Source organism: Mixia osmundae, assembly GCF_000708205.1.
Source record: "Mixia osmundae IAM 14324 unplaced genomic scaffold scaffold_5, whole genome shotgun sequence".
NCBI classification, from domain to species: domain Eukaryota; kingdom Fungi; phylum Basidiomycota; class Mixiomycetes; order Mixiales; family Mixiaceae; genus Mixia; species Mixia osmundae.
The window spans coordinates 86,715-108,807 of NW_014575559.1; the positions used below are offsets into that span (position 1 = coordinate 86,715).

The 22,093-nt window shown below is 55.4% G+C and overlaps 14 protein-coding genes across 14 annotated transcripts; 6 read left to right on the forward strand and 8 right to left on the reverse strand.

Moving 5' to 3' along the window:
• The first annotated feature begins 175 nt into the window (after window positions 1-175).
• L969DRAFT_87146 (uncharacterized protein) lies at window positions 176-3,188 on the forward strand. Its single transcript, XM_014712349.1, has 3 exons — window positions 176-2,129; window positions 2,179-2,466; window positions 2,521-3,188. Exons 1-3 carry the CDS (start codon window positions 510-512, stop codon window positions 2,746-2,748), a joined length of 2,136 nt encoding a protein of 711 aa, XP_014567835.1. The 5' UTR covers window positions 176-509; the 3' UTR covers window positions 2,749-3,188.
• L969DRAFT_49595 (uncharacterized protein) lies at window positions 3,064-3,813 on the reverse strand (the record flags this gene model as incomplete). Its single annotated transcript, XM_014712350.1, has 4 exons — window positions 3,064-3,203; window positions 3,252-3,333; window positions 3,386-3,647; window positions 3,698-3,813. 4 exons carry the CDS (start codon window positions 3,811-3,813, stop codon window positions 3,064-3,066), a joined length of 600 nt encoding a protein of 199 aa, XP_014567836.1.
• Window positions 3,814-3,917: 104 nt separating this feature from the next.
• Window positions 3,918-6,043, reverse strand: L969DRAFT_49264 (uncharacterized protein; the record flags this gene model as incomplete). The annotated part of the gene is made up of 8 exons (XM_014712351.1): window positions 3,918-4,637; window positions 4,684-4,847; window positions 4,894-5,077; window positions 5,124-5,221; window positions 5,269-5,608; window positions 5,664-5,782; window positions 5,835-5,930; window positions 5,992-6,043. 8 exons carry the CDS (start codon window positions 6,041-6,043, stop codon window positions 3,918-3,920), a joined length of 1,773 nt encoding a protein of 590 aa, XP_014567837.1.
• Window positions 6,044-6,195: 152 nt separating this feature from the next.
• Window positions 6,196-8,152, forward strand: L969DRAFT_430625 (uncharacterized protein). The gene is made up of 7 exons (XM_014712352.1): window positions 6,196-6,302; window positions 6,356-6,464; window positions 6,525-7,102; window positions 7,159-7,315; window positions 7,375-7,434; window positions 7,482-7,616; window positions 7,674-8,152. Exons 1-7 carry the CDS (start codon window positions 6,298-6,300, stop codon window positions 7,770-7,772), a joined length of 1,143 nt encoding a protein of 380 aa, XP_014567838.1. The 5' UTR covers window positions 6,196-6,297; the 3' UTR covers window positions 7,773-8,152.
• Window positions 7,764-9,869, reverse strand: L969DRAFT_49140 (uncharacterized protein; the record flags this gene model as incomplete). The annotated part of the gene is made up of 5 exons (XM_014712353.1): window positions 7,764-8,512; window positions 8,570-9,128; window positions 9,184-9,576; window positions 9,628-9,649; window positions 9,703-9,869. The coding sequence occupies 5 exons, from the start codon at window positions 9,867-9,869 to the stop codon at window positions 7,764-7,766; spliced, it is 1,890 nt and encodes a 629-aa protein (XP_014567839.1).
• Window positions 9,870-9,978: 109 nt separating this feature from the next.
• L969DRAFT_103154 (uncharacterized protein) lies at window positions 9,979-10,803 on the forward strand (the record flags this gene model as incomplete). The annotated part of the gene is made up of 4 exons (XM_014712354.1): window positions 9,979-10,317; window positions 10,367-10,519; window positions 10,573-10,604; window positions 10,653-10,803. The coding sequence occupies 4 exons, from the start codon at window positions 9,979-9,981 to the stop codon at window positions 10,801-10,803; spliced, it is 675 nt and encodes a 224-aa protein (XP_014567840.1).
• A 70-nt stretch (window positions 10,804-10,873) lies between these two features.
• On the reverse strand, window positions 10,874-12,022 carry L969DRAFT_94290 (uncharacterized protein; the record flags this gene model as incomplete). The annotated part of the gene is made up of 5 exons (XM_014712355.1): window positions 10,874-11,007; window positions 11,056-11,127; window positions 11,175-11,593; window positions 11,650-11,944; window positions 11,992-12,022. 5 exons carry the CDS (start codon window positions 12,020-12,022, stop codon window positions 10,874-10,876), a joined length of 951 nt encoding a protein of 316 aa, XP_014567841.1.
• Window positions 12,023-12,150: 128 nt separating this feature from the next.
• L969DRAFT_103156 (uncharacterized protein) lies at window positions 12,151-13,679 on the forward strand (the record flags this gene model as incomplete). Its single annotated transcript, XM_014712356.1, has 3 exons — window positions 12,151-12,673; window positions 12,722-13,321; window positions 13,589-13,679. The coding sequence occupies exons 1-3, from the start codon at window positions 12,195-12,197 to the stop codon at window positions 13,677-13,679; spliced, it is 1,170 nt and encodes a 389-aa protein (XP_014567842.1). The 5' UTR covers window positions 12,151-12,194.
• A 16-nt stretch (window positions 13,680-13,695) lies between these two features.
• Window positions 13,696-16,644, reverse strand: L969DRAFT_48639 (uncharacterized protein; the record flags this gene model as incomplete). Its single annotated transcript, XM_014712357.1, has 8 exons — window positions 13,696-14,015; window positions 14,066-14,927; window positions 14,978-15,080; window positions 15,127-16,034; window positions 16,092-16,113; window positions 16,154-16,417; window positions 16,481-16,521; window positions 16,624-16,644. The coding sequence occupies 8 exons, from the start codon at window positions 16,642-16,644 to the stop codon at window positions 13,696-13,698; spliced, it is 2,541 nt and encodes an 846-aa protein (XP_014567843.1).
• A 97-nt stretch (window positions 16,645-16,741) lies between these two features.
• L969DRAFT_87153 (uncharacterized protein) lies at window positions 16,742-18,031 on the reverse strand. Its single transcript, XM_014712358.1, has one exon. It carries the CDS (start codon window positions 17,719-17,721, stop codon window positions 17,236-17,238), a length of 486 nt encoding a protein of 161 aa, XP_014567844.1. The 5' UTR covers window positions 17,722-18,031; the 3' UTR covers window positions 16,742-17,235.
• L969DRAFT_94293 (uncharacterized protein) lies at window positions 16,748-17,112 on the reverse strand (the record flags this gene model as incomplete). The annotated part of the gene is made up of 2 exons (XM_014712359.1): window positions 16,748-16,833; window positions 16,893-17,112. 2 exons carry the CDS (start codon window positions 17,110-17,112, stop codon window positions 16,748-16,750), a joined length of 306 nt encoding a protein of 101 aa, XP_014567845.1.
• Window positions 17,866-18,848, forward strand: L969DRAFT_49616 (uncharacterized protein; the record flags this gene model as incomplete). Its single annotated transcript, XM_014712360.1, has 8 exons — window positions 17,866-18,016; window positions 18,067-18,108; window positions 18,168-18,181; window positions 18,232-18,285; window positions 18,345-18,432; window positions 18,487-18,518; window positions 18,571-18,712; window positions 18,766-18,848. The coding sequence occupies 8 exons, from the start codon at window positions 17,866-17,868 to the stop codon at window positions 18,846-18,848; spliced, it is 606 nt and encodes a 201-aa protein (XP_014567846.1).
• A 108-nt stretch (window positions 18,849-18,956) lies between these two features.
• Window positions 18,957-20,131, forward strand: L969DRAFT_621595 (uncharacterized protein; the record flags this gene model as incomplete). Its single annotated transcript, XM_014712361.1, has 6 exons — window positions 18,957-19,071; window positions 19,122-19,302; window positions 19,357-19,376; window positions 19,424-19,458; window positions 19,506-19,662; window positions 19,715-20,131. The coding sequence occupies 6 exons, from the start codon at window positions 18,957-18,959 to the stop codon at window positions 19,777-19,779; spliced, it is 573 nt and encodes a 190-aa protein (XP_014567847.1). The 3' UTR covers window positions 19,780-20,131.
• A 665-nt stretch (window positions 20,132-20,796) lies between these two features.
• On the reverse strand, window positions 20,797-22,090 carry L969DRAFT_87163 (uncharacterized protein). Its single transcript, XM_014712362.1, has 5 exons — window positions 21,662-22,090; window positions 21,324-21,611; window positions 21,079-21,268; window positions 20,940-21,029; window positions 20,797-20,884 (listed from the first exon to the last, which is right to left on the reverse strand). Exons 1-5 carry the CDS (start codon window positions 21,695-21,697, stop codon window positions 20,838-20,840), a joined length of 651 nt encoding a protein of 216 aa, XP_014567848.1. The 5' UTR covers window positions 21,698-22,090; the 3' UTR covers window positions 20,797-20,837.
• Window positions 22,091-22,093: the final 3 nt, after the last annotated feature.

The window sequence follows — 22,093 nt, forward strand, 5'->3', positions numbered from 1 at the left end:
CGATCCTCTGCAGGCAGCAGAGCTCGTCGAACCTTTTACTTGTACGATGCTCATCCGGTAGAGGAGTGCGTGCTCGAGCGGGACATGGAAACCTACCTGACCTGGCTCCCCACAGAGACTCGCGCGCAAGCCTCGAGTTTCGAGGAGCTGCTGCTGATCGGATTTTGCCCGCTGCCGATCCGAATAAATTCGCGTCGAGTTTAAGGAGAGGAGGCGCTCAGCTGGCCTGGAACCGGTCAGATTGGCTTTGTCCAGGCACGGACACGCATGAGGAGGTGACAGGCTCGCTTGTGCCGCGCTCAAGTCAGAACAAGAGCAGAGAGCGAACTGCTACGTCTGCGTGCACGGACAAGGGGGACAGGCAGCAAGACCACGTCTATCGGTAGCTGTCCAGCATAGATTGTACATCGCCTGGCTGCTCATCCGTCTACGCGGACACTCGCTAGACTCGTGCTGACACCCGTCAGCTGCCTTCGCTCATACACGCTGCCCGAGCAGTCCCACGCTTGATGCCGTTCTATAGTCGCAATAAGCGAGCCGCCGACGCTCCTGCCCAGCCCAGCAGCATCATCTCTAGTCCAGGATATGCTGGCGCCCCTTCACCTGTTCAGCCAGGCAGCAGGAGCGGGCCTAGCAACATCTCGCTTCCGACATCCTACTCTGCACCGGGCGGACTGGCTCAGATGCAGCAGCCGGGCTCGGCGGGCTATGAGGCTAACGTGAAGCGCAAGACCATGTTGCCCTCGCCTCCTCGCTCGCCGGACAGATACGCCCAGATACATCGTCCCAATCCCTCCACACCATCACACGGGCACCATCTCGCGCCGTCACATCACACGCCCTCGCCCGCTCGCGAATACGAGCGCGACGAGCGAGATCGACAGTTCTCTAACCTGTCCTCCGGCAGCGCCTCGTTCGCCAAGAGCTCGCGCTACGACTCGGGCTATGGCGGAGACCATATGAATGCCTATCGTGACTCGCCGGCTGACGGCGCTGGGCGGTATCGTGCAAGCGAATCGAGCGGTCATTCGACAGATCCCGGCACAGACCAGTACGGTCACCATCGTCATGAGGTCGATCATGGTCATCTCGACAGCAGCCAAACTCTTGTCGGCCAGCACAGACACGCTCCCAGGGGCGCCGGCAGGCTCAGTAGTGGCGCCACCGGCATGGACAGCGACTATGAGGGTGACCTGACCCAAACGAGGGCAAGCAGAGGCTCTTCGGGCGGACTTAGGAGCCTCGGCATGCGCCTGCAATCACAGCAGCTGCATGGCGCTTCTTCTCCTTCCAGCTCGCTGTCTCAGTCAAATCCTCAATTACCCGCCAACACGCTCAACCCTGCTCGAGCGACCTTGACGTCAAACACATATCACTCTGGCTCAGACTCTGACGCGAGATCCCTGCAAACGTCCTCATTGCACTCTACCGCAAGACATCATGGCATGGATCACGAAGCTGATCGTAGCTCGTCTGCCGCCACCACTATCAGTTCAGGTAGCTCCCTGGGCCAGCATTCGCTACCTTTACCAATACCCTCTGGCAACGTCTCGATCAAGGACAATGGCAGGCAGATCTATTCGAGCTCAGCAGGATCGGTATCGATGCACGATGCGGGCCAAGATGACGATGCTGCTCGTCGGGCGAGCGCAATGCAAGGTGTCGAGCAGGCCGCCCCAGCATCACAACCTATCGCGAATCAGATCACGCCTGCCAAGCCTGCTCCCTCATCCGTGCCCGTCTCTGTCACTCGATCGGTTGCGAGTGCTGCCACCGTCACCCTTTCGCCATCTCTATCCACAACTTCTTCACGGCGATCTACCTCTTCACGCTATGCACTCACCGATTTCAACTTTGTCAAGACGCTCGGCACGGGCTCATTCGGCCGCGTGCATCTCGTTCGATCGTGCCACAACAAGCGACACTACGCTGTCAAAGTGCTCAGCAAAGAACGCGTCGTCAGAATGAAGCAAGTCGAACACACCAATTCTGAGCGAGAGATGCTCGAGCGAGTCCGCCATCCGTTCCTCGTCAATCTTTGGGGCACCTTCAAGGATTCTCGCAATCTCTACATGGTCATGGACTTTGTGTCTGGTGGCGAGCTTTTCTCGCTTTTGCGAAAATCACAAGTACGCCTAGTATTCTTAGCAAAGCTTAGCTGCTGACCACTTGCTACAGCGCTTTCCGGATCCCGTAGCCAAGTTCTTTGCGGCAGAGGTCGCGCTAGCACTCGACTACTTGCACAGTCTAGACATTATTTATCGCGACCTCAAGCCGGAGAATATCTTACTTGGCGCCGACGGTCACATCAAGATCACCGACTTTGGCTTCGCCAAATACGTGCCGGACAACACCTGGACACTTTGCGGCACGCCAGACTACCTTGCCCCAGAAATCGTGCAATCCAAGGGTTACAATAAGTCGGTCGATTGGTATGCGTTGGGCGTTTTGATGTTCGAAATGCTTGTGCGTACTCGGATCGCTAGACCCTTCGAGCCCGGCACTAACATGGAGATGTAGGCGGGATGGCCGCCCTTCTTCACAGAGGATACGAACCCGATGCGGCTCTACGAACGCATCATTGCAGGTAAAATTCGATACCCGTCTCATTTCTTGCCGGATGCGAAGGACTTGCTCCGCAACTTACTCACCTCTGATCTCACCAAGCGATTCGGCAATCTTGCCAATGGTTCATCAGACATTTTCGGCCACGCGTGCGTTCGCTGGCTGAGCATGGTACGAAGCTAACCAACGAGGTGCAGCTTTTTCAAAGAAGTCGACTTTCAGCGGCTGTATCGCAAGGAGATCCCAGCGCCCTATGTACCTCGCGTAGAGGGTGACTGGGATTCGAGCAATTTTGACAACTACGCAGAGATCGACATCTCAGACTACGGACAGGCGGGCGAGGACATTCACGGTCATCTGTTCCCGCTCTTCTGATGAATCGCCTCGGGCGAACACATGCAAAGAAAGACTGCAGCCTTTTGTATCATTATCATGGGAGCGCGCGAATGCAGACTGTCTGTATGGTCCCTAACGTGCAATTCGTGGATTCCAACTTATCTATAGATGAGCAAGGACGGCTTCTTTCGAAGACACGTTGACATCACTGGGCGAATCTTCGACGCCAATGTAGGCGACTTTGAGGTCATCGATGATCATTGCAAACCGCGCCGAGCGGACACCGAAACCGACGGCAGACACTGCAAGCGACGTCAGCACTGTACAAGATACTACGCGGGGGATCGTACGGTCTACGGTGAGACCGGCTTCTTTGAGCCAAGTCAGACCGGAATCGCTCAGCATGAGCACATTGTCGCCGACTTGGTGAACCTGGTGCGCCGTCAGTATGCCTATCGTCATCACTCATATTACACACACGTACCGATCCCCAAGCTGATTGAACGAACATGTCATTGGTGGCTAAGCAGGCAATAGTGTCTACACCTTTGCCTTTAAGCTCGGATGCACCGGATACAAAGGCTGGCAGATGGCGCTCGGAGCAGCCTTTGGTGAAAGCACCGGGCACGCCAAACAAGACGACCTTCTTACCCTTCCACGAGCTCGTGGAGAGCTTGGAGGGGTTGCCGCAGACCTTGGGGTCGTCCGTGCCGGTATAGGGCACATAAGCGAATTCGCCGGATGGTCTGTAGCTGGCATGAGCGTGGACAGACTAGCGTGAGCGAGCACGGCTCACATCGTGTCTCCCTTGCTGATGGCCATGATATGAATGTGCGTGCGTGGATGTGGAAGTAACGGCAAGTTGGGCGCTACCGAACAGCACGAGCCGCGGCAAGGAAATTCTTGACTCATCAGGATTACGTGTGCCTCTGATTGATTTGATCCATGAAGACAATTGACAGGATCAACCATCTAGCTATGCCTTGACATCGCTCAAAGGATTGCATTGAGCGCTACTAGACGAATGGGTTGACATTAAGCGAGTCTTGTCTCGCGGGTGCTGTGACATGCTCAATCGCCGATGGTATCGGTGCATGCTTTCGAACATTAGGTGCCGGCGGGGCTGGTCTACGCTTGTGGAAGACAGGCTTCGTATTAACAGCAGAGCTGTGCGAGGACGGATCAGGCGAATGGGGCGCAGAACGACTGCGCTCTATCGAGCTACCGAGTATCTTTCGATGGTGATCTAATGAGCTCGCCGGCCGATGGTGAGGTGCTCCCACTGGTTTGAGAAAGTGTGCTTCAGGAGACATCTCCTGGGGTGAATTGAGCCAGGGCGAGCCGCTCACGCTGCTGGACTCGCTTGTCGCCGCGCCGATCGCTGTCAGACTGGTCGTGCTCGTACGTGAGCTGGTCGTGTTGAGCTCGAGCGACTGGAGTCCATTGACGAGCGAAGGCTGATCGTAAGGCTGTGCCTCGATCTCACGGGCAGACTCAGCAGGATAATCGCGCTTCATCGTGCCCCCGTTGACCGTCCTGCCTTCGAGATCGAGACACCATTCGGCCTTGAGGTTGCGGTCGACGAGACGCTTCGTCGTTGCATTGACGTCACGTATGTTTGCATGGCAGACCAAAGAGAGCAAAGCCACTCGTATCTCAGCTCGCTTGTATGGATAGCTGCGCAGTTGCGTGTTCGTCACGAGAGGGTATAAAACACGCAGATATGTATGTCGTAGCTGCGAACCTCTGAGCCACAGCGCAGACAGCGAGAACGAAACTGACACTCTCTTGATCGTCTGGCAGGTCGTAGAGCTCTCGTATAAACACGTCGACGAGGACGCAGAGATCGTTGGTATAGAAGTAGTCGTGTGTCCCTCGAGTGGTGAACAGAAGGTATAGGATCTTCAAAATCAGTAGCGCGACACACAAGCTCTCGCTCGAGTGGTCTAAGCTTCATAAGCTCTCTGGTGGTATATGATGTGTCAGACTCACCTAGTCTGTTCAGAATGAAAATGAGATTTTCTCCAAAAGTCTTGCTGCTGCCAAGCTGTCGCCGCATGATGCGAAGCACGAGATTTGCATCTGCATCGAGGCTGGTCTCCTTCTTGCTGCGCTTGGCATCGCCGTTCGGCTTGCTGGCAGCGAGTGCGACCATGTATTGTTCATTGAGCGCAATCTGACGGACTTGAGCGCAGACCTGTGATAATGGGCTTGCAACCTACGATGAGCCGAATGAGGGTATAGCTTAGGGTTTCGCCGTAGTTGCGTGTCGACTCGATGAGCTGGAAAACACCCTTGATGAATGACTCGTCGAATATACCTGTGCATTCATGAGCACGCGACTTCGAATGGCAGCGCTCGACATACCGAGCTCGATGATGGAAAGCTTGTGGACGCGACAGGCCTCGTAAAGCAGCCCGGCAGCTTCGATGCAGATCTTGTCATTTGCAGAGCGATCACGTTCGTCAGGCGATGTCGCGCCTTTTGCATCCGGATAAGCATCGTCGACGTAGGCGTGTCCGTAGCGCAAGAGTATATCGCAGAGATTGGTGGTCAGTGGCGTGTTGGGTCCAATCTGCTGAGTTGGGCGCGAGGGATTCGAGGGTGGATACCTCGCCTGGTGAACCATGCGGTAGATGTGAGGAGCTTGAGCTGCTAGGAGATGCAGAGATACGAGCGCTATGTGTAGCCCCGTCGCTGACCGGGTCTGGAATCTCGCTCCGATCAGCTTCGGGTGGACTTGACTTGAGGAGACTGCCTACTTTGATGACAAAGTCGATGAGACCATCTACCACACGATCTCGATGACCCTGTACCAGCGAGGAATCCGCCAGTACGTCTGCAGCCCGCTCGAGGGACTCGTCAGACTGAAGATAGTCATCTGTCGGTCTGCCCGTCAGCGCAATGCGGCGCGTCGCAGCGGCCAGACTGACGGTAGTAATGACTGCAGAACGAGAGGTAATGCCGCAGCGCATAGTCTAGCTCGCCCAGGTGAGTGTCGCGGGGCACGGTGAGCATATCCTCGAGCTCTGTCGGCGGCATCATTTGTGTCAGAACCTTTGAACGGGCTGCTCGGCAGTCGAGGCGCACCCGAATAGAATTGCTCGGCCGTGTCGAGGAAGTACGTCGCTCCAAACTCCATGGCTGGCTTGTTGTCTGGCTTGTCGCGGGCACAGAACGGCTCTCAGACTGCCAACATGGCCGTCATGTCTTCCTGTCCCAGGCGGGCTCAAAGGCGGCCCTGGATGATGCTGAATGTACCGAGCAGCTTGTGCCTGATCAAGGATGATGCCGGCTCGTCTGTCTGAGGGGGCTATGCAGCGACAAAGCTTGGCTTAGCTGACGGTCTTGTCACCGCGCCGAAGAACGATCACACCGCTCACACTTGACGACGATATGGCGTACGTTTGGCTCGAAGCATCAAGAGCTCGTTGGCTGACGATCGATCGCTCAGTAGCGCTCGACCGGTAGGCTTCCTGGGGGCGGCAGACTGGCTGCGCAGCTCGGTCAAGCTCGTCAAATCGAAAGCCGTCGTCGACTTTACGGTGTTCCTGTTCAGCCAGGCGAGTCCTCGATCTCTGCTCAGCTCGCACTCGTCATGGGCTGACACGGCTTCCTTGCAGGTGCTACTCTTCTACGGCGCAAAGTATGTCTTCACGAGGATGCTCGACCCTCAGGCGGCAAGGAAACGGGCGGCGAGTTCAAAGTCGAGCAAGACGCTCAAGCTCATGGGCAAACGGGACCTCGACCTGAGCGAGCATGAGATGATGATAGCTGCCGAGGTCATCTACCCTGAAGATATCAAGACCGGTTTCTCAGACGTCGGCGGCCTAGAACTCATCGTCGACGAGCTGAGAGAGGCGGTCATCTATCCGCTCATGAACCCCATGGCATTCCAGTCCACCTCCGATCTCTTCTCTGCTCCCAAGGGCGTTCTACTGCATGGGCCACCCGGTTGTGGCAAGACTATGCTCGCCAAGGCGCTCGCCAAGGAGTCGGGCGCGACTTTCATCAACATCAAAGTCTCGACCCTGCTCGACAAGTGGCTCGGAGAGAGCAACAAGCTCGTCGCCGCACTCTTTTCGCTCGCCCACAAAGTACAGCCCAGCATCATTTTCATCGACGAAATCGACAGCTTCTTGCGCGAGAGGAGCAGGAACGATCACGAGCAATCTGGCATGATGAAGGCAGAATTTATGAGGTTAGCAGTCCTGTCTGGAGCGCATAGACTGCGCTCAATACAGGAGCACGATACAGCTCGTGGGACGGCCTGACCACTGGCAAAGAGCGTATCATTGTCCTCGGCGCAACCAACAGACCCAATGACATTGACGCTGCCATTCTCCGGCGAATGCCAAAGCGCTTTGCGGTGCGGCTACCGGACGCCAAATCTCGCAGGAGTATACTCAATCTGGTGGGATTGCTCATGCTGCTTACTCAGCAGTCGCTGAGTAGACGGACTGCTCGCCACAGATTCTCAAGGACATCCCACTCGAGCGAAATTTCAATTGGGACAGCTTGATACGACTCACAGTAAGCGCGCCCATCCATGTCACGCGAATCTACTGACATTTCAGCAGGATGGCATGTCAGGCAGTGGTCTGAAAGAAATGTGCCGAAATGCCGTCATGGTGCCCGTGCGTGAGGAGCTCCGACGGAATGGCCGGACAGCTCCTCCCAAATCATCAGACGCTGTTGATCCTCCAGAGCTCAAGGTGAGTCTTGCTTGCTCATGGTATATGCGCATGCGCTCATCATTCAGCTTCATACAGAAGTTTGATATCCGCCCCGTGCGGACGAGTGATTTCTTCATCAATGGGAGGATTGCTTCGATTGGTAACGATGTACCCACTCAGGACGGACTAGATTGACAGCATCATTTGCATTCTCGTAGACGCTTTCTCTTTCCTATGACGTTCCGTGTTCACTGTCATGCGAGTCAGCGAACGGCACGAAAGATGCAGCCAGGGGCTCACTGTGATGACAGTGGGCTTGTCGCGACCGGTGATCTCGGCCAGCTGACTGAGCGAGAGCGCGACTTCGATGAGTGGCTTGAGTCCTTCCTGCGTATCGCCCGCATATTCGCTACTGTCCTTGGAGTACTTCTCCACGTAGAGTCTGATCGTCGCGCCGGAGCTGCCCGTGCCGCTCAATCGGAAGACAACGCGAGAGCCGTCCGAGAAGCGAACGTAGAGACCTTGGTTCTTCGAGACTGAGCCATCGATTGGGTCAGTGTAGGCAAAATTGTCGGCTTCCTTCACTTTGAAGGTCGTGGAGGAGCTTGTCGCTTTGAGATCAGAACCGATGAACTCGCCAGCGGCAAACTTCTTTTCAAGTTCCGACATAACTTTGTTAGCCGCGTCAGAGTCGACTTCTTCGTAATCGTAGCGTGAGAAAAAGGTGCGGCCGTACTTTGTGTAATGATCTTGCAAAATGCCTTGAATGCCGTTTCGAATGCCCTGCTTCGATGCAGCGGCAAGGATACTCAGCCAGGCGACGACGGCCCACAGGCCATCCTTCTCTCGGATGTGGTCCGAGCCTGTGCCAAAGGATTCCTCACCGCAGATCGACAGCCTGCCGGCATCCATCAGATTGCCAAAGAACTTCCAGCCTGGGAGCGTTGACGGTCATCAGCCCGGTGAGCAGACCGGACACAAATGAGACGAACCTGTAGGGACCTCAAAGACTTCGAACTTTTTCGCTCTGGCCACGAGATCGATCGCGCCAGAGGTCGGCATGCTTCTCGCGAGACCTTTGACGCCGCCCTTGGCAAAGTAGGGAATCGATTCTGCCCAGTCCGCAATGATAGCGACCGAGTCAGAGGGTGTAACGAAAGCACTCTTGCCGTAGATCATGTTCCTGTCACCATCGCCATCGCTCGCCGCGCCAAATTGGATATTCTCGGCGTCTACTTTGTGGACGAGGTCGTGCGCATAGGTCAAATTGGGATCGGGATGGCCGCCACCAAAGTCTGGTAGGGGCACGCAGTTCTGGATTGTCTTTTCGCTCAATCCCAGCTCGTCGATGAAGATTGCGCGGCCGTATGGGCCTGTGACGCCGTGCATGCCATCGAAGAGGACAGAGACGCCCTGGTCAGATTGAAGGAAAGACTTGATGGTCGAGAAGTCAAAGATGGATTTGAGCAAGAGGACATAGTCTTTGACTGAATCCACAATCTCGACGGTGAGTGAGCCTGCCTTTTGCTCTCCGATGGTGGAAAGGTCAATCTAGTTTGCACGTGGAGTTTAAGCGCGCGCGCCTCCGCTAAAACCTAGGGCTTACCTTGGGCACTTCTGCGAGCTTATAAGACTTGATGGTCTTTGTGATGTCGTAGATCTTGTTGGTCACTGCTTCCGGTGCAGGCCCGCCGTTGTCCATGTTGTACTTGATGCCAAAATCTCCCTTTGGACCTCCAGCATTGTGTGAGGCAGTGAGCAGGATACCGCCAGTCGCTTTCCGTTTCCTGATGAGATGTGAGGCTGCGGGAGTGGAGAGGATACCGTTTTGACCGATGATGAGCTTCGAGACGCCATTGCCGGCACTCAAGCTGACAATTTTTTGAATTGCCTCTGGACCAAAGTAGCGCCCATCGCCTCCCACGACGAGCGTGCTGCCTTTGACGCCCGGTTCGGGGATGGCAGACAAGATGGCCTGCACAAAGTTCTCTGTGTAGTGCTACACGCTGACCCATGAGCTCAGTAGACGTATCTTAGAAGAGTTGCGCACTTCTTGTTGAAACACTGTCACTCTATCAACGTGGGCAGGCATCAGCTCCTTCGCCCGGGCAACGGGCCGACGTACTTCTTGCGCAGACCGCTCGTGCCTGGTTTCTGGCCATCGTACACCTTTGTCTGAACTTCTGACATCCTGACGAGAGCTGACTGAACGGCGGTGGCGAGCTCAAGATGAAGGCCAAAGAGCCGCTCGAAGGCGACACGCGCGCGACTGTCGACTGTCGCGGTAAGCATTGCCACCGGGCCCCGGCTACTTCGATAGCGTCTGCCGGGACTCACAGAGGCTTCGCCGTGCGACCTCAGCTTACTCCATCGGTGACCATTGGTCGCTAACGCAGCGACGATGGCAAAAGTCCAGTTCCTCTACGACTGCGTCTCGCCATGGTCCTACATTGGCTTGGTGCTCTTGCGTCGATACGAGCGCTTATGGCAGCTCCAGGTCGACTACCGGCCAGTCTATCTAGGCGGCGTCATGGTGGCCGCAGGCAACAAGCCGCCCATCACCGTCATCAATAAGGGTATCCACATGGCTCACGAGCTCTCTATCATTCCTGGCTATGTCGGCCTGCAGCTCCAGATGCCAAACGAGTTCCCCATCAACACGATCCACGTCGCGCGTTTGTTGCGGGTCATCAAAGACCGCAAACCTCAAGCACTCTTGCCCGCAACCGACCGCTTCTTCGTCTGTCAAGGCCGCTCAAGACGAGTCTCGCGCTGACAGACATGTTCAGGAATGCATCTTCGATGGCAAAGGCAGAGAGATGGAGGTCACCAAAGCGCAAAATCTGCCACGACTGCTCAGTGGCATCGACGGACTAGATGAGGAAGCTCTCAAGCCGCTCATGGAAGAGGCCGCCAGTGCAGAGAACAAGCTACGACTCAAGGTGTGCTCGAGATCTTTGTCCTGTCGTCATGCGCTCACACTGCTTCGTGGCAGGATGAAGCCACAGAAGCCGTCGAGGAGAATGGGTAGGCTCGTGCGCGGCTGCGCGACTCTAGGCTGACAGGTGATCACAGCGCATTCGGATGTCCTTGGTTTACGATCGAGCGCGATGACGGAGAGAAGCGCAATTTTTTCGGCAGCGACAGGTTCGAGATCATCGCTCACTGGCTCGGCAAAGAATACAGAGGACCTTTTCCTGAAGGACGACCAGATGCAAGATTATGATCTGTCCGCTGATCACGCTGTTATCGCGGTCCGACGGCATCGCGCACGAATGCATCACTGTACATTCTTATCACCTCTTGCCCGTCGTAGCCTGTCCGAGACCAGATGCATGCTCTGTCGCAGTCTGGATACACCGTGCGATCGTTGACCGTACGCGACCGTCTTCGAGCGTGAGTAAGCCGGCGATCGTACACCCACCGGGCGCTGCTCCAGTGTATCAATATGACTCAGACACCATGCCAGATGACGTACTGGTGACAGAATCTTTGATGGCTGCAGGATGTGCGCCGCTTTTGAGGACCATTCTAGCTGCACCTTGCATAGCTACCATACGAGTCAGCCTATTCCCCCAGATCAAGTATGCAACTCACTCTGAGCAGCAAGCTCGAGCGCTTCTGATCTCGGCAAGCCCATCATGACGCCCCCATCGGCCATGGCTTCGAGCATGAGGCACGCAAAAGCGGGTCCTGAGCCAGACAGAGCAGTGCAAGCATCAAAGTACTTCTCGTCCAAGAAACGCACTCTGCCTATCGGCGTGAAGAGCGAGCTAAGTATGGCGCGATCCAAGCGTGCGTTCGGCCCTGTGGGGACGTTGGATATGACCGTCATGCCCTCTCTGATCTTGCAGGGCGTGTTAGGCATAGCACGAATAACGCGCGTGTCGCTCGGTAACCAAGAATGCAGCTGCTCCAATCGTGTGCCGGCCAAGATGGAGATGACGAGCTTGCCTGCCAGTGCTTCGCTCATGCCGGGCACTTGCAAAATGGACTGAGCCATCTGTGGCTTGCAACTACCACTTGCGCCAGTGAGCTCGCGTACATTCTGGCCAAGCGCACTGCAACTGACCAGAGTAGTATCACGTCACTTCGAGAGACGGGTCCCACATTGTCGCCAGCGACAACATCGACATGCAACTCTGAGTTCTTGACAGTCTCTCTCCACACCTTGTTGAGTCTCTTGATCGATTCCTCCCTGTTCACTGTGGTCACAAAGTTGGCAGGCGACGAGTCTGCTTGGGGATCAAGGATTGCGCTCGAGTCGGGCGTCTCTGCAGCCCCGTTTCTCGAGGATGACTCGACTGAAGGATGCGCGAGCGAGTCTAGCACGCCTGACAAGATGGCGACGCCCATGGTGCCGCATCCTACCGCGAGGAGTCAGCAAGCGCTGGCAGAAGATTTGCAGACTTGCCTACGACGCAGAGATTATAGCCGTTGGCCATCTCAGCTCGTGGCGGACGGTGGTGCTCCAGCGTCTCTTCGACTGGCCAGCTGAGTTCAGTGTGGCACTGGCGCTGAGCTGACAATCGCGCTACCTTCGCATCTCCTGAAATCCGAAATCCGAGCCTCACCAGGCCACACTTTCTCCGACAGCAAGGCTCGGCAGCCGTCGACATGTCAGCCTGCCCATTGTTGACGCTACACTGGCTGCAGCGGTTTGATCAGAGCGCGTACGCTCGTAGCCAGCCGAGCCCATGCACTGCCTCAAGTCGTCCCGATAGCACCATCTCGGGCTCGTCGGCGATCCGTCTGCCCGTAGAGATAGCAGAGGAGATCATCGAGCATCTTGTCTACGGGGATGAGGCACCTTCCAAGCAATTGGCTACCCTCGCGCTTGTCTGTCGCGAGTGGCGAGTCATCGTACAGGAACGCTATCTTTTTGGCCGGCCGGTTCTCTTGTCAGATAATGCCCTGGTCAGGTACAACGCCGCCTTGGATACGTTCTCGCACAAGGTCGCCGATATGCTCATTGATTTGACCTATACGAATCGTTTCATCTTATCATACGCACGGCCTCAGCCAGGCTCATACTGCACCCTCGTACTCAACCAGATCCTATGTCGGGCGCACAATCTACGCAGACTGCGCCTGAGGTGTGTACCCACTGCTGTCCGCGCAAACCCTGCTGACGTCAAATGCAGAGGACGTGAGGGCGGCACATGGACCAAAGGATCCTGTGCGATCCTCGCATCCGCATGTCCACTCATCGACGAGCTCGAGCTAGACACTGTCATCGAGAGCACAGACGCATCCCTCAGTGCCACCCTCGAGCTCTTTGGCAGTGCAGCCTTGCGCTTGCTCAAGCATCTGACCATCAGGAGCGCTGCTGCCTTGCACGTCGAGCCTGTCCCACTTTGCACGCGTCTACCTGTGCCAAAGGGACTGTATAATCTGCAAAGTATCGTCTTGACCAATCTCTTCGTACTCGCCGACGATATTGGCTACCTTGTCAGCTGCTTTGCAGACAGCCCGGTCAGCAGAATCGAGATCCGAGATGTCTCCTGGGCGCCCACTACTTTGCCGCCAAGTTGGCCGCTGCGCAGTGCTTGTCTGACGACCATCTGTCCAATGTTGCGCGACGACGTTCTGCTGCCTTTCAGCGAGCTCGAGGACGTCACACTTTCGGCCATGACGATCCCGCTTATCTATCATTGTCATCCTCAAGCAAATATCAAGCGTATTACGTTCGACTTTAATCCTCTTCGTTCGCTCACTGTCTCGACTGTCGAATTGGCACTGTCGTCACTCACGACAGCTGTCAAGTGGCTCTTGTCAGATGAGCGCCCGTTTGCGGAACTACAAATCCTGGACATCCCCCTGATTGAAGATGTGCAAGGATACAGTATCATACCGACCGAACTCACGACTTTACTCGCTGACTTGCGCTCTGCGCGCGGCATCGCAACGCCCGAAGATTGGCATGATTAGCCCTCATCTTATCAAAGACACTGATGCCTGACGACCTTATGCAAATTGACGATATGTACCGTGCATGCTCTTGTATCGAGCACAACACCAAGCAAGGCTGCTCGCCCGCCGAAACTCGAATATCTACACCATGAAAAATTGTCCGTTCGTAATCCAATAAATGATTGTTGATGTCCCGCCCGTACGCTCAGCCACCGTTTTGAGGCGTCACGGAGCCGACAGCCTTTGAGTTGGAATAGCTGTAACCGCCGAATGCGAGTGCGCCGGCGGTGGCCTTGGCACTCTCTGGTGGATTCGAGCCATCGCCAATCATGATGCGATGTCCGCGTGAAGGCACGCCGTCAGCGACAACATAGACCCATCCATAGCCAGGAGGGAAGATGTAGCCATTTGGTGGTCCTGTAGCGGAGATGATTGTACCAGTGGAATCGACTGAGCAGACGAGAGTGACCATACGCGAGTCCATGGCGTTGGCATGCGTATGGAAAGCGAGGTCGATCAACGTCACTGCGTGTACATCAGCCTGGGTCGCGGTCACCTGCCGCAACACTACGTACCTGTGACGGACTTGGTGTTGGCAGGCAGCGTAACGCCAGTGAGCGTGAAGTTGGAGGCATAGAGGATGTTTGAAGGATAATTGGTGTAGGTCGGTCGTGTCTGAAACATGTATGGCGGACTGAAATATTCAATTTTGTATGTGGTGGCGTACTTGGCTGTCGTCACATCAGGATTTGGGTTGCTGCCTGCGATAATGATGCGTCCATCAGGTAGAAGCGAAGCGGTCGAGTGATACATGCGTGCAATAGTCGAAGAGGCGAAGCCGGTTGTAAATCGGCTTCCTGCTGGTGCGCTGGGCGTGTACAGCCATGGCGTGAGGACGGGGTGATCGGCGTTCGAGTGGCCAACTTGATTTGCCACATTGCCGTAACCAGCCAACCCGGTTTGAGCGCCGTTGATGAAGAGCACTGATCCATCCGGCGTCAAGATTGCGTCTCCCATCGTGCGATGGCCAGGCATTGTCTCTGTTTGCCAGCCTTTGGCGATACCAGCCTTGTTGAGTACCATACGTGCGCAAATGTTGGCCGCGGGCGTCTGCGAAGACATCTTGGTGGCAGCAATGCGATCATTGATATTCGAGCCACCACAGAAGAGGATCTCGGGCGTGTAGTTGTTCTCTGGCGTCAGAGGAAGCATGACTCCGCCAGCCGACCAGGGATAGGTGACGCGCATTGGCAAGGTGGGCAAACGGGTCTCAGTGTTGGTTTTCCAGTTGTAGATCATGGTAAGCTTATTAGCTGCCACGAAGAGCGTGTTGTCTGGCAAAGCCCAGAGGAAAGGGAACAAGTTTGAGTTGAGTGCATCGTGCAAGAAAGGCGAGTAAATTGGTTGCCCGTTGCCCTTTGCCGGGAAGTACTCGATCTGGGAAGACATCAGCGACCAGCACGAGACCTCGCGATATCGACACGCACTGTAGGATTGTCTGTGTTTTTGACATTGTTAAATCCGCCCGCAATCATACCGCCCCAGATGATGAGAGACCCATCAGAAAGACGAGCTGAAGATGGATACCATCTGCCGGCAAATCAGAAGAGTGGCGAATGATCGGGTCAGTGCATACCTATACGACGTGAGACGGATGCGAGACGGGTTCTCATATATATCGCCCGAGCCATCAGCCCTGGGTGTGAACATGCGGAGGGCCATGAGGCCATTCTTTGTGTTCGTGACGCCTTCGCGCGGATTGCCACCGATATTGACGAGTGTACCATTGCTGAGCCAGCCGCCGCCAGCGCAAAACGAATTAGTCGTTGGATTGAGAGCGCGGACCGTGCTGGTCTGGGGATCAAGAAGAGAAGACCATGCATGATTGCCGTTAGCGGAGCGGAGTGCGTTTTGCTCCGCCTTGTCGAAGAAGATAACGTAGCGATCTGACACTACAGCCATCTGCATAGCAGAGACGCCCGAATTGCCTTGCTGCACATAAGTCGAAGTGCCTGCCCATTGCGGACCAGCATAAGCGCCAAGCTTCGTGACCGCGCTAGGTCTCGCTACAGCTGTCGATTTTGCGGCGGCTTTCTTAGTAGTCGTGGCTGCTGCTGCCGCTTTCTTGCTGGTAGTAACGACCTTCTTGGTTGCAGCAGCTTTCTTTGTTGTCGTGACAGCTTTCCTGGCAGACGTCGACTTCTTTGCAGTCGCCTTGCTCTTCTTAGCTGTCGTGACGGCTTTCGAACTGGAAGTCTTCTTAGCGACCTTTTTGGTCTTCTTGCTCGTCTTCTTGGCCGCGACTTTTTTGTGTGACGCACGACGTTCGAGACGGAAGGATCCGTTCAGCGCTGACGAGTGCGTCAGACCAGGCTCGCGTTTTCCAAGGTCAAAGGTATCTTCTTGTAGAGCCAATAGCTGGACCGGCTGAGGACTGGCAGTTGAGAGCACAGGTCTCGCAATGAGTACGAGGAAGAGCGGCAAGATCAGTACGAGCTGTCTGAGGCCGACGGAGGGCCCTGACCGGGCCATCTTGTACGGCTGCTGTCAATGTGGGTCTCAGCTTTGAGGTCAACTCGACAATACAAGCACACGACACACCTGATAGGTCTCGAGATGCGGCCTTCGTAGCAGGCAGTCTCAACGCTTCTGCGATGGTTTACTTCTTCAAGCAAGCAAGGCCGACGATACTGTCGAAGTCGTCGAGTGGACTGTTGACAAAAGAAAGTCGATCGAAGGCCCTTTGTAGTATGCGTCTTCGAAGGCAGCCAAGTCTTCGGCACGTATCGATGTCGCCACCGATGATATGAACAAACAGTGTCGGTAAAGAGTGTGAGGTGCCTGCTAGGCGTGTGGGTCGGTCTGATGGGTATGCGATGTCGAGGCGATTGTGCGGTCGCGCGGGTTCAAAACAAAAGGTATGTATCCTTTGAATCGGCGAACGCGATGACCAGTTAGCAGAGAAGCGGCGAAGCTTTGCGAGTACGTACCGGCTGGTACAAAGGCGGTCGCCAAGCCGAGCTGGGCTCTTCTGTCAGGAAGAAGGTTCTATGGAAAAGATCAGCGACGCGCGTCAGTATCCACGTGACATCGGATCTACGGCTGCTATGTAACTGCGATCAGCGAATGGAACATTACGGAAGGGCGCTGCCATGGCACGCCGTGCTCTCCCTCTCGGCTGCGGGCTGTACACGACATGCAATACCGTCCCACTGTAAAACGCCCGAGCTGCGCAGAGAACGCTGTGCTCTCAGATCTTATGGCGCGGCAGGCACTACTGTTGGCGTGTAGCGATTCCCGTCAACAGTCAGCGTGCTCGAAAGGATATTGCAGGCAGTATGGCCTGTGATACCGACGCCTCGCAGTCAATGCCAACGTATTATCAGCAGATGCGGAGCGTACCCGGCCAACCCCGAGGGTCATCGCATTTCGGCTTCTCTGCCCTTGGATCGGGCGCGCAGTAGTTCTCAAGGCTGGCTGTGAGATTCTCGATCGTGTCCTCCGAGTAGTGAGCATCGAAGCGGACAATCAAGACAGCGCGGCAGCAGTCGTAATACTGTCGCAAGCCAAGATCAGCCTCGTCTGCGCACAAGCCCGAGACGGCGCACGAGATTCCACTCATCATCGAGTTCGGTGTCTGTCGGGATGTCGCGCCATCAGCTATTGACGCGCTTTTGATATGCGAGGATACTTGCTATAGTCTCCCTTGACAGTCAGCTGCACTGTGACGTAGTCCGGATGTCTTTCAAAGACGGTCAGATTCGTCATTGGCGTTGCATTGACCTTGCCGATCCGCTGTCATCCAATGCATCTTGTGAATATGCAAGCAGCTCACCGCTACGGCATCCGCTATCTTGCTCTGTATGAAGACGTGAAGCTCGGTCTGCGTCACATCATCAAGAGGATTGTCAGCAGTCGCATGCCAAGGCGTACCTTGATCGTCGTGACTGCTCTCCTTTCTATGGTCAGCGCGCCCTTCTACGGCTGGAAAGGGCCTACCGATGACACCGCCCGTCTCAGCACACATGCCGTACATGTCCATCTTGACGTCGTAGATGTTTGTGAGCACACTGCGCTCCTCGATAGGGCTATCTGCGAGCGCTTGGTCCCCTCGCTCGAGCAAGCTGTTGCGCTGCGCCAGAGCGCCCGTGTCGACCTTTGGCCATGATGGCTTGGCCAGCGCCGTCACGGTACAAGCAGCGACAAAGGAGATGAAGGACCATTGCCTCATTCTGGCCTGCTTCCCAAGTTGGCGAAGGATTCGAGGGAGGGCAACCAGGGTGAGCTTAGAGGGGTCTGTCGCTGAGTCTGTCCCTCATGGTCTCCTCAGACTCTCTCGAGCGCTGCTTCCTCTCATAAAGCGACATCAAGCGCCATGCTTGTCCCCAAATGGCTTCTCGTCACTTGCGCAACACTCGTTTCCTGCGTGCCAACAGCCAATCTGCCTGCTTTGGCACACGAAAGCAGCCTTCAACCGTCGTCATCGATTGCCCGCCGAGACTTTGGAATGATCTACCAGCTTCACTGTACGGCTGTCTGCTGCTTGCGCTGCAGTTGCTCACACCCCACGGCGCAGTCCTCCTCATGGGCGAATGCGACAATGTCGGCGCTTTTGGCTGTAAGCGAGCACAAAAGGTTGCTTATCGACCCGCGACACTGACTGAACTTTGCCCACAGCAACGGAGCCGACCGTCAGCTCTCAGCAATCCTATCTTCGTCTCGCGATCTGACGTTCTTTCAGGCTAATCTGCTCATTCACGGGCCTGCCCACGGGCTGCCTGCGGGAGGAGAGCGCGTCAGTCCATCGATTCGACACATTGCTCGGTGCTTTGATTCATTCCATGTCGTCTACAGATTTGGGGAGATGGATTCGAAGAGGTGACCTTTGAAGAAAAGGCAAACGGCCTCGTCAGGGTCAATCTGCTGTACAAGGGATCAAGACGTAAGCATGGCAGTTTCCTGCATTGGAGGACTGCGCGCTGATGTGTCCTGACAGGAAACTATCCCGAAGAATCGTGGACGGAAGACGTGAGTGCGGCAGCAGAACCTCAGAGCGGGCTGAGAGCGAGCGCGCTGGCAGAGACTGTGGTGCTGTAGCGTCAACGGTACCGCCTCCTTTGATGCAAGCTACACCAGCCGAGAAATTCTGGACCTCGAAATGGACATCATTGGTCGATGCACGCCAGACTCGTGGCAATGCAAGGGCAAGACAGGCATTCCAGGTACGACTCGAACCATGCAATCTTGACAGCCCACAAGCTGATGTTTGCCATAGCAACGACGAAGTGCACCGTCAAGGCAGGCTATCTGACCTCGAACGGCATTCATATCGGCAGAAGCAGCTCCAAAGGTGTCTGAGATTGCATGGGCGCTCGCCCGAGCTGTCAATTACCACCGCGTCTTGCTGTTGCCAACACTCCTCTTGTCCGAGTGTCGTGCGATCGCCCCTCCGGTCTCTCTCGCCAAATGTCATTGTTCGCTTGTGTCGTTTTGCTGCAGCTTGCCGTACTCGGCTTTGCGGCTCCTCAACCATCGAGTGCCCTCGTCGAGCGGGATTGGGGCATGATGTACAATATCAAATGCAAGTCAACGGGCTCGACTGGCATGACAACAAGCTCAAAAGTGCTGCAGTCAACGTCACAGGTAACTGTGCAGACGTGGGCGATTTCACGGCCTCGGAGGTCGCCCCCACCACTATCTTTGTGCAAGAAGCAGTCGAAGGCAAAGCGACTGGCTTCATTTTAACCGAAGCCATTTCGAATCAGGTCACCTTACACGGTAGCGACAGACACGATGGCCTGCGCGTGCAGATGTATGTCTAACGCTTGCCGCCTTCCACGTCGTACGCGCTGACGGGTGCGGCCAGACGAGCGAGGGTCATGTTGGGTGAGCTCCTGACGGGTCGAGAGATGACCACGCTCAAAGACTCGCAGCGGACCATCAGCCGCTGAGCATCTGGTCGGAAGAGGCAAGCCTTCTTGCCATCAACGAGCACAAATTGCTGACGACAGGCAGGCCGAAGAATGCTGCGCAGCTTTCATGACCGCGCGCTTCAAGCTCTACTATGAAACGCGCAAAGTCTACGTTGTCAGCGTAGTGATGGACAGCTACTGTTCGCCCAACCCTGCAGCGTATGCCAGATACGACTGCAAGCCGACAAAAGAATGGCCACGTAAGATTGCAATGTCCCGATGGCCGCGCGCGCTGAACCTCTCGACGATCAGAGGAGCAAAAGTGCAGTGTCGGGCGAAAGATTCTCATAGCCGATGGTTTGCAATACCATGTCTGAGCAGATCAGACTGTGTGTGCAGGCACGAGATGCAGTGTTGCGGCTTGAGCCATCCTTGGAAGGACAATTGCGCCCTGAAGAATGCATTTCCTATGCCTGCTCGATCTCGAAAGCCTGGATCTCTGTTGTCTCTGTCGAAGGCACAGACGGTCTCTTGAAGGGTATCTCCTTGCCGTTGGCGCCAAAGTATGACTCGCTTCGGGGACAGTCCGCCGCCACTGCATCATGTCAGATCCTATGTCAGCAATCAAGACGAGACCCACGCTGGTATTTCCGTTCGCAATGAGGATCACCCGGTCCAAATTCGTCTGGAAAGCAGAAGCGTGCTGTGCTACACATCAGCCAACTTTGCCATGATAGTGGCCACACTCACCGCTGTAGAGGGCCACGTCGGGTATGTCGCCTGGCCAGATGTAAGCTAGCACAAAGCAGATCGGTGACACTCACCTATCTCGAGACCGATCTTGAACCGTGCTTCGACGAGCGGGCGGCAGCAGACTGTTTCCTGATCATCCCAATCGACTCGCATCCGTGGCACTGTGTGCTCTTCAGCTCATGTGCCTCTGCTTTGCCCAACCCACTGACACGTTTTCGGGTTGACGTGGAAGCGCATCTTGATGAAAGTGCCCACATCTGTCACTCTTGGCGTCGTCTCGTAGAGTTCCAGGCCGTCGAGATTGCCCTGCAAACAAGTCTGAGATGGCTCTTTTTTTTCTTCGATCCTCTGTAAGTATGGACTTGCCACTTCCGCTTTGATCCACTTGCCGGGCACACCGTGCACGTAGACTCTTGCTGACACTGTGGGGATACGAATTGCGCCCACATCGCATTGAGCGTCCAGATGGAAGTTGATAAAATGCAGCTTTTCAACGATTCTATCTTTGGTGATGTCCCATGGCCGATGACGCTGCTCGATCCGGAGTGCAGACGTATTGGTGGGTATGGCACCGACACAGAAGACCAAGCATGCGAGAAGGATGGGCACCATCGACTCGAACATTGTCACGATGACGGAGAGCAAAGACAGCAAATTTCGCGCAGCGGGTTTCGAGATAAGCTCAGGCTGTCGTGATGTACCACTCCTTCGTGTTGCACGTCGAGCCAACTGTCATTGTACCGATGAGCATGTGGCATCAGCTTGAGGATGCCTAAGGGCTCACAGGGTGGATTGTCACGCTGTCCAGGGTCACAGCCGCTCCTCGAGGCTATACAGTACAGATGAGTGGAGTGACCGATCAATGCAAACCATTCTGATCGCTTGTAAGCAACGTTCGGGCAGTACACAGACTCGTCACGCACCCTGTCCGACATGCGCCTCGATCTGAAAGTTTGAATAGACTGCGCAATGATCATGACACTTGGCAGCATTGTCGGTCTTGTCTGTCGGGTCTTTCAGATGTGCGAGACCTTTGACAGTGAAAGACACTGTGGCGTAGAACGGAAACCTGTACTGTATGCCCAACACAACGGCCCGGGTGTCGCCTCCATCCTGGAGCGTTCAACGACAGGCTCAGTCGGATCACATTGGCCTCAATGTTGCTCACCAGTTCGATCTTTGGGAAGCCGATCGGAATGCCATGCCAGGCAGGCGCGGATATCTTCATGCCCACTCTGACTGCATCAACGTCAAACGTGCCTTGCTCGCCGCAGTCTTCTGTACTGTGCAACACAAGAGTGGTCTGCCACGATAGGCCTGTAAAGCTTTCGGTCTGGATCATGTCCAAAGATTGTCGGCTGAGATTGCGAGCCTCTGATGGCCATTGGAGTAGGATGTCATCAGCCGGCCACTGGGCTCCGTGAGGAAGAGGAGTGCAAGCAAGGAGGGGAAGTATCTGCAACGACCAATCAGCCTTGGCAAGGCGCGACGGACAGAGCAGCCGACAGCGAGGAGCGTTGTGTAAAGCGCAAGACTGAACATGTCTACAGCTGTCATGCTGATGAATTGTGGCGCAACCAGCTGTTGCTTGACGATACGCAGAGAGGGGTTTGTCAGGAGTCAGCCGAATGCGTGACCCCACCGTCTTTACGCAGCAAGTAGATGGCCTTCAGACGATGCTCTCTGCTCTTGCTGGCAGCCATATCGGCCGTCTCTCTTGCTCGTGAGGCTAAAGAGGATGTGCTGGTGTTCTTCAGCGACGAAAGAGCTGCGATGCTGCCATGGCCGAACGTGCATGACGACGATGATTTTGAGGAACGATTCGAAGCGTTCTTAGCTCAGCCACACATTGCCGATACGCTGCTGGTTGCAGAAGGGGAGCACGAAGAGAAGCGATCAAAGTCCAGACTGTCGTCATCTCCTGAAGCCGAAGACGCG

Excerpts from the sequence above, each read along its gene's own strand:
- L969DRAFT_430625 (XM_014712352.1), top strand. Across the intron at positions 7,435-7,481 it reads ACAGCTTGATACGACTCACA|GATGGCATGTCAGGCAGTGG; the intron begins GTAAGCGCGCCC and ends ACATTTCAGCAG. Across the intron at positions 7,617-7,673 it reads TTGATCCTCCAGAGCTCAAG|AAGTTTGATATCCGCCCCGT; the intron begins GTGAGTCTTGCT and ends AGCTTCATACAG.
- L969DRAFT_87163 (XM_014712362.1), bottom strand. The coding sequence starts at position 21,697 with ATGTTCAGTCTTGCGCTTTACACAACGCTCCTCGCT. Across the intron at positions 21,612-21,661 it reads TTTACACAACGCTCCTCGCT|ATACTTCCCCTCCTTGCTTG; the intron begins GTCGGCTGCTCT and ends TGGTCGTTGCAG. Across the intron at positions 21,030-21,078 it reads CGAGGCGCATGTCGGACAGG|AATGGTTTGCATTGATCGGT; the intron begins GTGCGTGACGAG and ends ACAAGCGATCAG.
- L969DRAFT_87153 (XM_014712358.1), bottom strand. The coding sequence starts at position 17,721 with ATGAGGCAATGGTCCTTCATCTCCTTTGTCGCTGCTTGTACCGTGACG.
- L969DRAFT_87146 (XM_014712349.1), top strand. The coding sequence starts at position 510 with ATGCCGTTCTATAGTCGCAATAAGCGAGCCGCCGACGCTCCTGCCCAG. Across the intron at positions 2,130-2,178 it reads CGCTTTTGCGAAAATCACAA|CGCTTTCCGGATCCCGTAGC; the intron begins GTACGCCTAGTA and ends CACTTGCTACAG. Across the intron at positions 2,467-2,520 it reads TTTTGATGTTCGAAATGCTT|GCGGGATGGCCGCCCTTCTT; the intron begins GTGCGTACTCGG and ends ATGGAGATGTAG.